This window comes from Prunus avium, chromosome 1, assembly GCF_965620075.1.
Source record: "Prunus avium chromosome 1, drPruAviu1.hap1.1, whole genome shotgun sequence".
Taxonomy (NCBI): Eukaryota; Viridiplantae; Streptophyta; class Magnoliopsida; order Rosales; family Rosaceae; genus Prunus; species Prunus avium.
In genome coordinates, this window is record NC_142284.1 from 3,803,130 (window position 1) to 3,819,629 (window position 16,500).

At 34.0% G+C, this 16,500-nt stretch overlaps 2 protein-coding genes across 2 annotated transcripts; one reads left to right on the top strand and one right to left on the bottom strand.

The window, feature by feature from the left end:
- Positions 1-5,375: 5,375 nt before the first annotated feature.
- LOC148297159 (uncharacterized) lies at positions 5,376-15,859 on the bottom strand. The gene is made up of 4 exons (XM_088246435.1): positions 15,427-15,859; positions 14,907-15,042; positions 14,737-14,771; positions 5,376-6,404 (listed from the first exon to the last, which is right to left on the bottom strand). The coding sequence occupies exons 1-4, from the start codon at positions 15,827-15,829 to the stop codon at positions 5,452-5,454; spliced, it is 1,527 nt and encodes a 508-aa protein (XP_088102561.1). The 5' UTR covers positions 15,830-15,859; the 3' UTR covers positions 5,376-5,451.
- On the top strand, positions 8,762-9,986 carry LOC148297160 (uncharacterized). Its single transcript, XM_088246705.1, has 2 exons — positions 8,762-9,830; positions 9,982-9,986. The coding sequence occupies exons 1-2, from the start codon at positions 8,762-8,764 to the stop codon at positions 9,984-9,986; spliced, it is 1,074 nt and encodes a 357-aa protein (XP_088102831.1).
- Positions 15,860-16,500: the final 641 nt, after the last annotated feature.

Below are 16,500 nucleotides of genomic sequence, written 5' to 3' on the forward strand. Positions count from 1 at the left end.
GAATAGAGTTTTACGAGTTAACAGGGTACCGAAGCCCTACAAAGGCTCGGAGCACCAAAGTTCACGGTTCAAGGGCACACGACACAGCTCTGCTGCTCGTACCAGTCACTACTGGCTGTGGGGCGCAAAACAGAAAATTGTGAGTGGACAAAACAAAGTTTAGTTCAATTTAAACCAAAGTAATATAACCCCACCGTTAGAAAACCATGCATGAACTCAATACATTAAAAACCATTATATTCATACATATATAGTTTGCTCAAACCGAGCTAAATCCGAAATTCAGTGAAACTTGCAAATCAACCCACCCAAACCTTTCCTTACAAAACTCAAATCAAACTCTCGAAACCCGTGCCCACCGGCACGACGAGCGGGGAAGTATCCTCGCTCAAAAATAAGAACAATTGCATAATAGTAAAATATGAGAGATACACTCTATATATATATAAGATGTTCGTACCACTTTTACAAAAATCAAAGGAGATAGTATCGTATAGTAGTGTAGCTCGGAAGTCCGAGTGTCGTATCCACAGAGAGCAGTGTAAAGAAAATAACAGAGATGAAAAAGAACAAGTGTGATTGAGAGGTAGAATTATGCAAGATTTGATTTGGAGAAAATTTAATTGATTAAAACACTAAGGCATTGGGTTTCCACTTTTAACATAAGCATGCAACTCTTAATAATTTGATCCACAAAATATTTTCCATTGTAGTTGTTCAAAATAATTAAAGCTCTTTTTAATTTCCTTTAGAAGTATTCTAAGCATAACTTGTACCATTGGCAACAAACTATCAAAAAATAATCTTCATCAAAATTCTATTAATCTTTAGTAATTCTCTTCTCTTTTAAAAGCATGAAAGTTTTTACTACACTATGGGAAAAACATGATTGAACCCATGAAATAGATTATCAAACATTCATCAATTAATTAAAAAGAAAACTACAAATTCCATTTGAACAAAAACTACAAATTCACATTAAAGCTTAAGTTTGGATCAAACTAATAAAAATTACACACTTATATTAAAAGTTTCCTCCCTAGCCCTAGCTAGGGAGTTAGTTCCCCATAATAAAATAAAACTAAAAACAGAATTTAAGACTTAGAAATATGGAGGGAAAAGAGAAAAAGCTCAAGATTGTGGAGCTTGGTGTAGTTTTACAATGCCGTAGCTCCATCTATTTATAGGAGGATGGGAGCAATATTCATGATTTTAATATGTCTTCCACTTGCCATCAAACCAATTGCCAAGTTGCTTCCTTTAATTAATTCATTGTGATGATGACTCCTTATCTAAATTCTTCAAAACTTTCTTCCACTTGAACACTTTGTCATGCATTTCCATACTTTCCTTCTTCTCATTGTCGGGTATCACTCTTGAATTTCTCCACACCACTCTCCACTTGCTTCTTTACTCCAAGCTTTTATCATTTCAAATAAGTACCCATCATTTTCAAATATATTCCTTAATCTTGGCCTAGTTCCTTGACTTTGGTTTTCACAAAGATCTTTGAGTCTTCTTATCAATTGCTCCACTTGCTCATCTATCGTATCTTCTCATAAAAACTGCAGCAACTTTCCTCAAATTGTAGCTAGATAACAACTCAAGCATCATCATTCTTCTTTGCATTCATTGGTTGCAAGTAGTCAATTTGAACTTCTCCTTCATTGTTTATTCATTCTTTCTTTATTTCTTCAATGATGGAAGCTTTGCATGCATGTCCTAGAGTATATTCATGCAATTGATTGCTTCTTCTTTTCATTTGTTTTATCTTCAATTGCATTTGCTGCTGCACAAGTTGTCTCGAGCAAATTTCCTTGGCTTTGGCTGCACATATTTCTTCTCATCCTTTACTTTCTTCTTGCAACACATTACTTACTTCTTTTCCTCAACATGCTATTGGTGGAAGACACTTAATATCTACAAACAACCACTCATTAAATATAAAAACAAAGATTGGAAAGAAACAATAAAAATACTTTAATAGATTTATATAAAACAAAAGAAAATACTAACCAATATAAATTTAAGGATAAAACTTGTATTAATTTTGTGCTCATCAAATACCCCCAAACCTATATTTTGCTAGTCCTCGAGCAAAAGAAAATAAAAACTAAGTAGAAAAGAAAACTAAGCCACTTTCGCAGGGATCTCGATTGCATTTAGCATATGCAACAAGCCTTTAAACCCCTAGGTTACCCTAGTGGACGAGTATAGTCTCGTGAGGGCTTTCAGTGATGATACCCACAAACATCGAAATGAGAGTTTAAAAATTTATGCTACAACAAAATTTGAAAATTTAAACAAATGCTTAACCATCATCAAAAGCTATTTGGATTGAAAAATTCATGAACAATTTTTAAAAGAGCAAACATGCTTCAAATTAATCCCCACATAAAGTTTTGATCACTTATAATCATTTAGTAAATTTTTCATTTGTTTCCTTTGGTGTTTAAGTGAACCAACACATTTTAGAGACAAAAGTTAATTTCAATCATAGTAACCTCATTATTTCAATCATTATCAAAATTCAGTGCAAATAACTAACCAAAGCATATATATACAATTTTTTTTTTTCTTTTTTCTTTTTTTTTTTTTTTTTTTTGATTGTGACTGTGCAATGTTTAGTTCCATTAAGCTTTCTAATTAACCCATGTAGCGAGATTTAGGCCAACGACTCTCAAACCAAAGGTTTTAAGGCATTAGGTGTAGAAACACCCCTAAGGGCTTATTAACTCGAGTTAAAAAGGCTACAGAACTAAACTAGTCACAAAATGTATTTACCCCAAAACTTTACCGTTTGACGCGAACACTCGCTGCTGTTTAGGCAAGAGGCCCGGTTACTAAGTAAAACTCTGGATAAATTAACATCATTATTATTATTTTATTTATTTACTTATTTGTTTTTTTACGCCAAGGTCAATCAAGAGCAATGTCTTCTAACTCTACTTAAAACAACAAAGTTAACTATAATTGATCTTTTCTTTCATTCTCACTAAAGTGTTGATGTGCATGTGAGAGTTCAAAGTATAACTCATGAATTATCCACTAAATAGAAATAAGTGAAAAAAAAAAAAAAAACTAAAATTATGGGTTTAAAATTTAATAATATGTTTCCAATCGTAAAAATCATTCATGAGTGTTAAATCTGATTTGATGATAGTAAGCATAAAAATCTAGAGATAACACCATTTTTATTTTTTAATTAATTTTTTTTTAATTTTTGGGTGAAATAAAATAATAAAAAAAAACAAAACAAAACTTCTAAACCTTACCCCCAAACCTAAATCAATCATTGTCCTCAATGTTGAAGAATGTAGGTATCAACAAAGTTATAACAAGAAATGAAATGGAGTAAAGCAATTAAATAAAAGAACAAAAAAGAATTAAAATTATAATTTAGTTGCAAAAATAATAAAAAATAAAAATAAAAATAAAGGAAAACAAAAATAACCAAACAAAACAGTAAACCCTAACAAACAGTTCTACGCAAACCGAAACCCAAAAGACGAAGAAGTCCAGCCCATTGGAACCTCCAAATCAATTGAAAACCCAATCCAAACGAAAGCCCAAAATTTTTTTTTTTTTTTTTTTCGGAAAGAAAATAAACTAAGTTATAAAAGAAAAAGAAAAAGAAAAATAAACACATTTCCAAAATTTTAAAAATATATATATATATATATAGAAAAACAAAAACAAAAACTGGAAAGGGAAGGTCACGGATAAAAGAAGGAAGGGATGTGTCGGCGTGCAGAGACAGCGTTCAATAATTAAGCAGAAAACACGGAAAGTGAAAGTGAAAGTAAAAGTGAAAGTGAAAGTAAAAAACATGAAGGTAAAAGAAAAAAAATTGTCTCCCCTCTAAAAACACGCGGCTGCAAAACGTTAGGGAATCCGAGAGAAACAAACGCAGAAGCCGAAGTCTATTTAACCCGTCTCTGTGGAGTTGAGCTTGCGTCTGTGTTTCATCCTGAAAACTCAGAGTAAAACATCAATAAGCAAGAAACACAAATCACAATGGCAACCTCACCCACTTCCCTCGATGATTTGAATCTAGAGTTGGCCCTTGCGCCATCAGTGGCTCAAGTAAGTGCTCCTCCTCAATCCGTCTTCCCAAACTCCACATATCATCATGGCTCGGCCTCAAACTTTGCTGAGGCAATGCCGAGAAGAGTAGTGCTGCCAGGAGGGATGACTGTTAGGAGACTCACACTGGCAGATCATCTGTACATGACACAGAGGTCAGACAAGGCTGCGGTGGAGGAGTCTCATGATTTAACTGTTCTCCACGCAACCTCCTCCACAAATCTGGGCATAAGATTACTGGCGAGGACGCGAGAGTGCGCAGTTCTGACCGAGGAAGTAGCCTCTTTGAAGGCTCAGGTGGCGGATTTGCAAAAGCGGCTCTACTGTGCCAACCAGCAAGTAGAAGCACTGTGGAAGAGAAACAATGATCATGCAGAGCTTTTGCAGATTCTACAAATAAGAGAAAATAGAGGCAATTAGTATGATGCCTCAGGTGGCTCAATATCTGGGAAGAAACATGTGATTTTTAAATATATGTATGCATTTTCACGTCTATGTATGTAATCACATGTTTATGAAATGAATAAGTATTCGAGCCAAATTTCCGTGTGTGCAATCAAGAAGCAATCTACTTCCCAAACTTAACAACAAATTAAATACATAAACAAGTAAAAGAAAGAAAGAAAGAATTACAGTAATAAAAGCAAAGAGAAACAAGAAATTCAGAATTGCCTTAGTTGGAGATCGGGTTCCGATCTGTTTATTTATTTATTTATTATTTTTATTTTTATTTTTTTACAGTACTTAAATAGAAAGATAATACCTGGAAAATATGCGTGTCAATCCCTTTGGTATTTATCCCGTACAGAATGAAAGACAAAAATAATAAATAAATAAAATCCAAGCAAAAAGAAATAAAGACCAAAATAAAATAAAACACACAAAAAGAAAACTAAAATCTATACAAATACAAAATAAACAGTCATAAAAAAAATACAAAAATAACCACACAAAGAAATAAGCAAAAATTATATTGTTTTTATTTTTAAATTATTTTTTTATTTTTAACACTTTGTAAAAAATAACTTATTTTAAAAACACAAATATACAAGCAACTCACGGATGACCAGTTAAGGGCCTCAGAAAACACAGCCAGGGGATCCGGGAAGGTTGGAGGGGTCACAATGGTCCCGCTTAAAACCCAAACTTCTTAAACACCAAAGGTGTCGCCTATAGAACTCCTAGACACTGTATTGACGAAGACACTCACTGGAGTTACCAAAAGTCAGCTCATATGAAAAATCTTTTTTTTTTTTTTTTTTTTTTTGTTTTGTGTGTGGGTAATTTCTACAGCTTATGAATATCTAAAAAAACATAAATAGCACAAATAAATAATAAATACGAAACTAAAGATAGTCTGAGAATTCAATCCTGATAAACAGGATTCTCCAAGTGAATCGTGTCATCCTGCATAACAAAATTATCCAAAAATGGTTTAAGACGTTGACCATTAACTTTAAAAACATTACCATTTTTTGGATCCTCAATCTCCACTGCTCCAAAAGGAAAAACTCTTGTGACCACAAATGGACCTGTCCATCTGGAACGAAGTTTACCAGGAAAAATATGCAATCTCGAATTATATAAGAGAACTTTCTGTGATGGTTCAAAGTTTTTCCTCAAAATATTTCTATCATGAAAAACCTTCATTTTCTCTTTGTAAATTCGAGAGTTTTCGTAAGCATCATTCCTTAATTCTGCCAACTCACTCAACTGAAGCTTCCTATTTGAACTTGCATCATTTAAACCAAAATTAAACATTTTAATTGCCCAATATGCCTTATGTTCAAGTTCAACTGGTAAATGACAAGCCTTACCGTAGACAAGTCTGTAAGGTGACATCCCTAAGGGGGATTTGTATGCTGTACGGTATGCCCATAAAGCATCAATTAATCTCAAAGACCAATCTTTACGGTTAGGACTCACAGTTTTTTCCAAAATTTGTTTTATCTCCCGATTAGCAAGTTCAACTTGACCGCTTGTTTGTGGGTGATATGGGGTAGCGACTTTATGAGTGACACCATATTTTTTCATTAAAGCCTCAAAAGGTTTATTACAAAAGTGTTTTCCCCCATCACTTATAATAGCTCGAGGTGTTCCAAATCTTGCGAAAATATTTTCTTTTAAAAACCGCAAAACAGTTTTATGATCATTATGTCGACAAGGAACAGCCTCTACCCATTTAGAAACATAATCAATACCGACCAAGATATAAAGATATCCAAAAGAAATAGGGAAAGGACCCATAAAATCAATGCCCCAACAATCAAATATTTCAATTACCAAAATTGGGTTCAAAGGCATCATGTTTCTACGGGTAATTGTGTGAAACCCCATATTTTTAATATTTCATAAATTAAATAATTACAATTATTAATCTCCAAAAATTATATAATTAATAATATATATATATATATATATATATCAATTGTATAGTAAGTTACGTAAGGATAGCTATTAACTAATAGCCATTCAAATGTTATTGCATGGTTTTATTCATTCCAGCACTATTCATCATATTATTATATATACTTACTTTACAAAAAGTATTAGAAAAACTTATATGCACACTAAGCATTTTTTGCAAACTAACGTGTTGCTTGGTGGTGTCCTCAAAATCCATTAAGGCTTGAGGTGTAATAATAGTAGATTTCCTACATATAAAAACTTGTTAGGAGAGTGCTCACAAAGCACTCTACCAAGCCAACGCAAAAGGCTTTGGGAGTCTAGGAACTTGTAGAATTATTATGTGGCACAATGTTAAAGCTTCAACCAAATCTTCTTTACCGACTCTAACTACTATAAATAGTCCTACATAATAGCTTTGGATCATAAGTTCTTCAAAGTTATAGTAGTCTCCTACAAAAAAAAACGTAGACAAAAGAATTAAGTGTGGAGAGGTTTTGAAGAAGTTCAAAGTATTTGAGCTTACAACTGGGAGTTATACAATAGCTTTGGATTTGAGGTAGGGGTTCTTTCTTGGGGAGGTTATGCATAAATTGATTTAATTAAATATTGTGAACACTATATTATGCTTGGTAATATTGTTTGATTATTATCCTTGATATTGGGTGTTTACATGATTGTCAATTATCATTATAATTTGATTAATATTGACATGTTCATATGTTGTCAGTGGTGTTTGGAATTTTTGGGTTGATAAATAAATTATGGGAATGAGGATAATGGGAAGAATCTTTTGTGTAGTTGAGTCTAACCATTGTAGGGACCAAGTTCAGGCGAGCCCGTGTGCACAGTAGATTAGGAAATCGGCGGTATAATTGTCGATTGGGTGATTTGGGCTTGGAGATCAATGGTATGGACAAGATGACTAGCAAAAGGGGAATTATGGGATGATTGAAATGGGTGTTAGTTTATATAATGGGGCATTCGGAATCACAGTGGTAAAATGCATGGTATGGGACATGCAGATTTGCTTGCCCTATTATATAGATTAACGGGTTGGGTAGAATTGAAGTTCATTCATACACTACATAATTTGTACATTAAAAATCTCACTAATCATATAGGGCCCCTACTGAGCATGTAATGCTCACCCCTTAATGAATTTATTGCAGGTTCTGAATCTGAAGTTTAGTTGTGACAAGAAAACAAGAAGAAAGTGTTGCAGATAGTTTTAGATGTTTTGTTAAAAGTCTGTATTTTTATGTTATTTTGCTTGTAAAATCACAATGTAAATTACTCTGGTTTAAATAGAAGTTTTATGTTTAATTCTCATGTTTCTTGCTATTTAAATTTTTAGTTTTAGTTTTTCTTTTACCTCACACTCTCAATAATTAAGTGAATAAATTGGGGTGTGACAAGTTGGTATCAGAGCATTAGGTATACAATCCTACAAGATAGAAGTTATCATTTAAGTTATTTTTAGTTTAGAAATTAAGATTTAGAAGTATAATTATTTTTTTTAGTTTTGTATTTTAGATACTGATATTTTGGTCATGACAGATCCTATGGAATCAATAGAAAGTGACGACACTTTTGGAGGTTTCCATTTATGCCCAGAAGGACTGTTACCATTAAACATAGAAAACTATAACAACAACCTGAGGCATGGCTCAAAATTTTGTATGAAAGAAAAGATAAGGAGTACTGCCATAAGGAGACATCGTTACCCTCTCTCATTGCAGCGACAAGTAGCGATGCATAGTATTTGGTCAAGGAGAGAATTCTGGGATGGTGCCTATGAGAACATACAGAATGACAATATTTATAATGCTGCAATAGTAGAACTTTTAGAGGAAAGTGGTAATCAGTGGCCACCATGTAATTACCAACCACAACGAGTCCCAAACCCTCCAAGTGATAATGAAGATTTTGCTCAGGAACCTACTCATGAGCCTACTTGGGAGCCTACTGAGTCAATTGGATCAATCACTAGGCCTATAGAGGTTCAGTCACCATCCGAAGTGATTATTATCAGTTCGGATGAAGAAAACTAGTACTGAAGAAGGAGAGTTGTATAAATGTTTATAGTTGCAGAAATAAAACCATCAGGTTATGTAAGATAAGTTTAAGTTTTTGTAAAATTGTGTGTGTTTTTGTAAAATTTTGTGAAATATAATAAATGAGTGTTTTGTTTATTCTTTCTCCTAAATTTATATTTTACTATTTTATAATATTGTTTTTAGATAATTTTTCTTTTTATTTATTTAAGATGGCTGAATCTGGAAATGAGTTCAATGGAAATGCTGGAGTAATCTTAGCAATTCAGGATATGGCTTCTGCAATTAGAGAAAATAGTAATCAAGATCGTCATCATGAAATTGAAGAAGATCGAGTTATGAGGATACAAGGACAATTTCGTAAGACGAAACCAACAATATTTAAAGGTGAACCAAATCCTATGGCAGCTGAAGAATGGTTGAGGCAAATTAAGAGAAAGATGGATAATCAAAGAATTCCTGAAGACATTAGAGTTGTTATTGCTTGTACCTATCTGGAAGGACAAGCATATCTTTGGTGGGAATCAATTCTGAGTATGCCAAATACTGAAATTACAACTTGGGAGGAATTCGAAAGTATTTTCTTGGAAAAATATTTTCCAAGTACTATGAAAGCAATGAAAGCAAGGGAGTTTGTTAACCTTGTCCAAGGCAACTTAACTGTTGATCAATATCAATCTAAGTTTGAAGAACTCATGCGTTTTGCACCATATATGATCCCTGATGATGCAACAAAAGCAAAACGATTTGAAGAAGGATTGAGACCGTCAATTTTGGAAAAGGTTGACATTTTGAAGTTAAGCAAGTATGCTGATGTGGTTGATAGAGCACATATAGCGGAGCAAAGACCTGAAACCAAGAGAACTTGGGATTCAAGTAGTGGACAAATAAATAAACGGACAAGATTTAATACTCCTCAGTATCAATCACAAGAAAAGTTCGGACCACCACTATGTTATTACTGCAAACAAGTGGGACATGTAAAGAGATTTTGTCCACAGTTACAAAGGTATCAAGGACCTCATGTACAACAGACATTATATCGTCCTCCACATGTACCTTTTCGTGCTCCACCGTCACCTCAAAGTTATACTACTTTTCAACCTCAGTCTAATTGGGCAAGGCCAGTTACTAGCCAATCATCACAACGTCCAGGAGGACAATCTTCTCAAATTAGACCAAGGGCCCCTGCAGTTGAAAGGAAATCTGGACAATTCACACAAGGAAGGGTTTACGTTATGGGAAATGTGACAGATCAAACTGAGCCTAAGACAATAGAAGGTATGTTTTTGGTATTCAACTCTTGGGCTAGAGTATTATTTGATTGTGGAGCTACACACTCTTTTATATCCACATCTTTTGCATCAATGCTTGAGTTAGAATCTGAAAATATGAAACCTTCTTTGTTAATTGGATCTCCTTTGGGTGGTAGTCTAGAAGTTGATAAAGTATGTAAATCTTGCATGATAGAGATGTCGGGCCATAGAATTGTTGTTGATTTGATGGTATTGGAAATGTTGGAATATGATATTATTTTAGGAATGGACTGGCTTACAGATTACCAAGTTACAATTGACTGTGGTAAAAAGAGAATTACCATCAATACTCACAAGGAAGAAACATTTAGTTTCCTTGTGAAAAAGGAAATCCAGAAATATGGTGTTGGAGATTATAGATATTTGAGTCAGATAGCTAGAATCGGAACTGAAGAAATAGAAAACTCTCCAATACAACTTATTCCTGTAGTAAAGGAATTCAGCGATGTTTTTCCAGAAGATTTGCATGGCTTACCTCCAGAACGTGAAGTAGAGTTTGCTATAGAAATATACCCAGGTACAACACCTATTTCTATACCTCCTCATCGCATGGCCCCAGCTGAACTAAAAGAACTTAAGGTACAACTCCAAGAATTACAAGCAAAAGGATATATCCGCCCTAGTACTTCACCATGGGGTGCACCTGCTCTCTTTGTGAAAAAGAAAGATCTAACTCTTCGAATGTGTATCGATTATCGTCAATTAAATAGGGTCACAATAAAGAACAAATATCCTTTGCCTAGAATTGACGATTTATTCGATCAATTAAGAGGTTCTCATTTCTTTTCAAAGATTGATCTTCGATCTGGTTACCACCAACTTCGAGTCAAAGCTGAAGATATACCCAAAACAGCTTTTCGGACCCGATATGGGCATTATGAATTTGTAGTCATGCCTTTTGGATTGACAAATGCACCAGCAGCATTTATGGATATGATGAACCGAATTTTCCGACCATATTTAGATCAGTTTGTCATCGTATTCATTGATGATATACTTATATATTCCAAGTCGCAAGAAAAACATGAGGAGCATTTGCGAATTGTTTTACAAACATTAAGGGAAAATCAACTGTATGCAAAGTTGAGTAAGTGTGAATTCTGGTTGAGACAAGTAAGATTTTTAGGACATGTAATTTCCAATGAAGGTATTTCAGTTGATTCTTCCAAGGTAGAGGCAATATTGAATTGGCGCCAACCAAAGAATATCTCGGAGATACGTAGTTTCCTTGGATTAGCTGGTTATTATAGGAGGTTTATAAAATATTTTTCTCGAATAGCTGCACCAATGACCAAGCTGACCCAAAAGGGAGTGAAATTCATATGGACCCAAGAATGTGAAAAGTCATTCCAAGAATTGAAAACTCGATTGACTACTGCACCAATACTGATTATTCCTGAACGGGACATAGGGTATGTGGTTTACACTGATGCATCTAAACAAGGGTTAGGATGTGTTTTGATGCAATCTGACAAAGTAGTAGCTTATGCTTCTCGTCAATTGAAGAATCATGAAAGAAATTATCCAACACATGATTTGGAGTTAGCAGCAATTGTACATGCTTTAAAAATTTGGCGACATTATTTGTATGGTGAAAGATTTGAGCTTTACTCTGATCATAAAAGTTTGAAATATCTTTTCACTCAGAAAGAGCTTAACCTGAGACAAAGACGTTGGATGGAATACTTAGAAGATTATGATTTTGGTCTACATTATCATCCGGGAAAGGCTAATATAGTGGCGGATGCTCTAAGTAGAAATACACATGGATTTGTAGCAGGACTACAAATTCAAAAATGGAAGATGATGAGTTGTATTCAAGATTATGATTTACATGTGAACGTACATGAGTATGGTGCTTACCTTTATAACTTGGTAACAAGACCAACTTTGCTAGGAAAAGTTGTTGAAAAACAACAAGAGGATGACACCTGTAAATCAATTCAAGAGCAAATTTTGGATGGAGATAAAACAGAAGGTTGGACCTTTCATGAAGAAAATGGTTTAAGGTATTTAGGTAAATTATATATACCTGAAATTCCAGAATTAAGGAATGAAATTCTTCATGAAGCTCATTACTCATCGTACGCTATTCATCCAGGAAGTACAAAAATGTATCAGGATTTACGTCGTCAGTTTTGGTGGAATGGTATGAAGAGAGATGTAGCAAATTTTGTATCAAAATGTCTGACTTGTCAACAAGTGAAAGCTGAACATCAGAAACCCGCTGGCCCTCTTCAGCCTTTACCTGTTGCACAATGGAAATGGGATCATATCACAATGGATTTCGTAACAGGTTTACCACGATCACCAAGAGGTAAAGATGCAATATGGGTTATTGTAGATCGTTTAACCAAGTCTGCACATTTTCTATCAGTTAAAAGGACAGATTCCACAGAAACTCTTGGGAAATTATATATTCGAGAGATAGTGAGATTACATGGAATTCCTATTTCTATTGTTTCTGATAGAGATTCAAAGTTTACTTCTCAGTTTTGGGGGACTTTGCAAAAAGCATTGGGAAGCCAATTGAATTTTAGTAGTGCATTTCATCCCCAAACTGATGGACAATCAGAAAGGACTATCCAGATCTTAGAAGATATGCTAAGAGCTTGTGTTTTGGATTTTCATGGAACTTGGGAAGATCATCTTGCTTTAGCAGAATTTGCTTATAACAACAGTTTTCAATCCAGTATCGGAATGGCACCATATGAAGCACTATATGGTAGACCATGTAGATCACCTATATGTTGGGCAGAAGCAAGTGAAACTGTTTTATTAGGACCTGATCTGGTACAAGAAACAACAGAGAAGATCAAAACTATTAAACAACGCTTGCTTACAGCTCAATGTAGGCAGAAGAATTATGCTGATAAAAGAACAAGGCCATTGAAGTTTAATATTGGAGATCATGTATTCCTTAAAGTTTCACCTCGAAAAGGAGTTAAAAGGTTTGGAAAGTCTGGAAAATTAGCCCCACGATTTATTGGACCTTTTGAAATACTACAACGGATTGGGGAAGTAGCTTACAAGTTAGCACTACCACCTCAACTTTCGAATGTTCATAATGTGTTTCACGTCTCTATGCTTCGAAAATATGAACCAGACCCAACACATGTTTTAGATTGGGGAGAACTAAACATTGATGAGCAATTATCTTTTGAGGAAAGACCAATACGGATATTAGATCATAAAGAACAAGTGTTGCGGACGAAGACTATTCCACTGGTCAAAGTCCTTTGGTTACAGGGGGATACAGAAGAGACGACATGGGAATTAGAAACTGAGATGAAAGAAAAATATCCAGAACTCTTTCTTTGATTCGGGTAAGTTTCAAAATTTCGAGGACGAAATTTCTTTTAAGGAGGATAGATTGTGAAACCCCATATTTTTAATATTTCATAAATTAAATAATTACAATTATTAATCTCCAAAAATTATATAATTAATAATATATATATATATATATATATCAATTGTATAGTAAGTTACGTAAGGATAGCTATTAACTAATAGCCATTCAAATGTTATTGCATGGTTTTATTCATTCCAGCACTATTCATCATTATTATTATATATACTTACTTTACAAAAAGTATTAGAAAAACTTATATGCACACTAAGCATTTTTTGCAAACTAACGTGTTGCTTGGTGGTGTCCTCAAAATCCATTAAGGCTTGAGGTGTAATAATAGTAGATTTCCTACATATAAAAACTTGTTAGGAGAGTGCTCACAAAGCACTCTACCAAGCCAACGCAAAAGGCTTTGGGAGTCTAGGAACTTGTAGAATTATTATGTGGCACAATGTTAAAGCTTCAACCAAATCTTCTTTACCGACTCTAACTACTATAAATAGTCCTACATAATAGCTTTGGATCATAAGTTCTTCAAAGTTATAGTAGTCTCCTACAAAAAAAAACGTAGACAAAAGAATTAAGTGTGGAGAGGTTTTGAAGAAGTTCAAAGTATTTGAGCTTACAACTGGGAGTTATACAATAGCTTTGGATTTGAGGTAGGGGTTCTTTCTTGGGGAGGTTATGCATAAATTGATTTAATTAAATATTGTGAACACTATATTATGCTTGGTAATATTGTTTGATTATTATCCTTGATATTGGGTGTTTACATGATTGTCAATTATCATTATAATTTGATTAATATTGACATGTTCATATGTTGTCAGTGGTGTTTGGAATTTTTGGGTTGATAAATAAATTATGGGAATGAGGATAATGGGAAGAATCTTTTGTGTAGTTGAGTCTAACCATTGTAGGGACCAAGTTCAGGCGAGCCCGTGTGCACAGTAGATTAGGAAATCGGCGGTATAATTGTCGATTGGGTGATTTGGGCTTGGAGATCAATGGTATGGACAAGATGACTAGCAAAAGGGGAATTATGGGATGATTGAAATGGGTGTTAGTTTATATAATGGGGCATTCGGAATCACAGTGGTAAAATGCATGGTATGGGACATGCAGATTTGCTTGCCCTATTATATAGATTAACGGGTTGGGTAGAATTGAAGTTCATTCATACACTACATAATTTGTACATTAAAAATCTCACTAATCATATAGGGCCCCTACTGAGCATGTAATGCTCACCCCTTAATGAATTTATTGCAGGTTCTGAATCTGAAGTTTAGTTGTGACAAGAAAACAAGAAGAAAGTGTTGCAGATAGTTTTAGATGTTTTGTTAAAAGTCTGTATTTTTATGTTATTTTGCTTGTAAAATCACAATGTAAATTACTCTGGTTTAAATAGAAGTTTTATGTTTAATTCTCATGTTTCTTGCTATTTAAATTTTTAGTTTTAGTTTTTCTTTTACCTCACACTCTCAATAATTAAGTGAATAAATTGGGGTGTGACAAATTGCCCCCAACTTTTGACAACGGTCACAAGTTCGACAAAAAGAATTAGTGTCTTTAAAAAGCGTAGGCCAATAGAATCCACACTGCAAAATTTTTGCAGCGGTTTTCTTTACAGAAAAATGACCGCCACATGCTTCATTATGACAAAAAGAAATTACTGCATGGATTTCATTATCAGGTACACACCTTCTAATGATCTGATCAGGGCAATATTTAAACAGATAAGGGTCATCCCAAAAGAAATTTCGAACCTCTGTAAGAAATTTCCTCTTGTCTTGAGCAGTCCAATCAGATGGAATTTTACCTGTAGCAAGAAAATTAACAATGTTAGCAAACCAAGGTAATTCTGAAATAGCAAATAATTGCTCATCTGGAAAAGAATCATTAATTGGCAATGTTTCAATGATATCCTCAAAACTCAATCTAGACAAATGATCAGCCACTACATTTTCTACTCCCTTTTTATCTTTGATTGTGATGTCAAATTCTTGAAGTAGTAGGATCCACCTAATCAGTCGAGCTTTAGCATCTTTTTTTTCAAAAAGGTATTTTAAAGCTGCATGGTCAGTGAAAATAACAATAGGTGATCCAACTATATAAGAACGAAACTTATCCAAAGCAAATACCACAGCAAGGAGTTCTTTTTCAGTTGTAGAATAATTCATCTGAGCACTGTTCAAGGTTCTGCTTGCATAATGTATGACATGTGGCTTCTTATCCTTTCTTTGCCCCAAAACAGCTCCAACCGCGTAATCACTAGCATCACACATAATTTCAAAAGGTAAAGTCCAGTCAGGTGGTTGCATAATTGGAGCAGATGTGAGCATTTTAATTAATTTCTCAAAAGCCTTTTGACATGAATCAGACCACTCAAATTTACAATCTTTTAATAGGAGATTACACAAGGGTCTAGATATTGCACTAAAATTCTGAATAAATCTCCTATAAAAACCAGCATGACCTAAAAATGATCTGACATCTTTAACAGTTTTTGGAACTGGCAATTTTGAAATCAATTCAATTTTAGCTTTATCCACTGCAATTCCTTTAGATGAAACAATATGACCAAGAACAATTCCAGAAGAAACCATAAAATGACACTTCTCCCAATTTAAAACAAAGTTTTTCTCTTGGCATCGAACCAATACTTTTTCCAAATTACTCAAGCAATTATCAAAAGAATCACCAAAAACAGATATATCATCCATGAAAACTTCAAGAAATTGCTCAACCATATCACTGAAAATACTGATCATGCATCTTTGAAAAGTAGCTGGAGCATTACATAATCCGAAAGGCATTCTACGAAAAGCAAAAGTACCAAAAGGACATGTAAAAGTAGTTTTTTCTTGATCTTCAATGGCAATTTCAATTTGATAATAACCTGAGTATCCATCTAAGAAGCAATAAAATTCATGACCGGCTACCCTTTCTAAGATTTGATCAATAAAAGGTAAAGGGAAATGGTCTTTTCTAGTTGCAGAATTCAGCTTTCTATAATCAATGCACATACGCCAACTTGAAACCACTCTAGTAGGTATCAATTCATTTTTATCATTTTCAACCACAGTTATGCCAGATTTCTTAGGTACAACTTGAGTAGGACTTACCCATTTACTATCAGAGATGGAATAAATAATACCTGCATCTATTAATTTTAACACCTCAGTTTTAACAACATCTTTCATGATTGGGTTTAACCTACGTTGTGCCTCCCTAGAAGACTTGGCTTCATCCTCTAAAAATATTTTATGAGTACAAA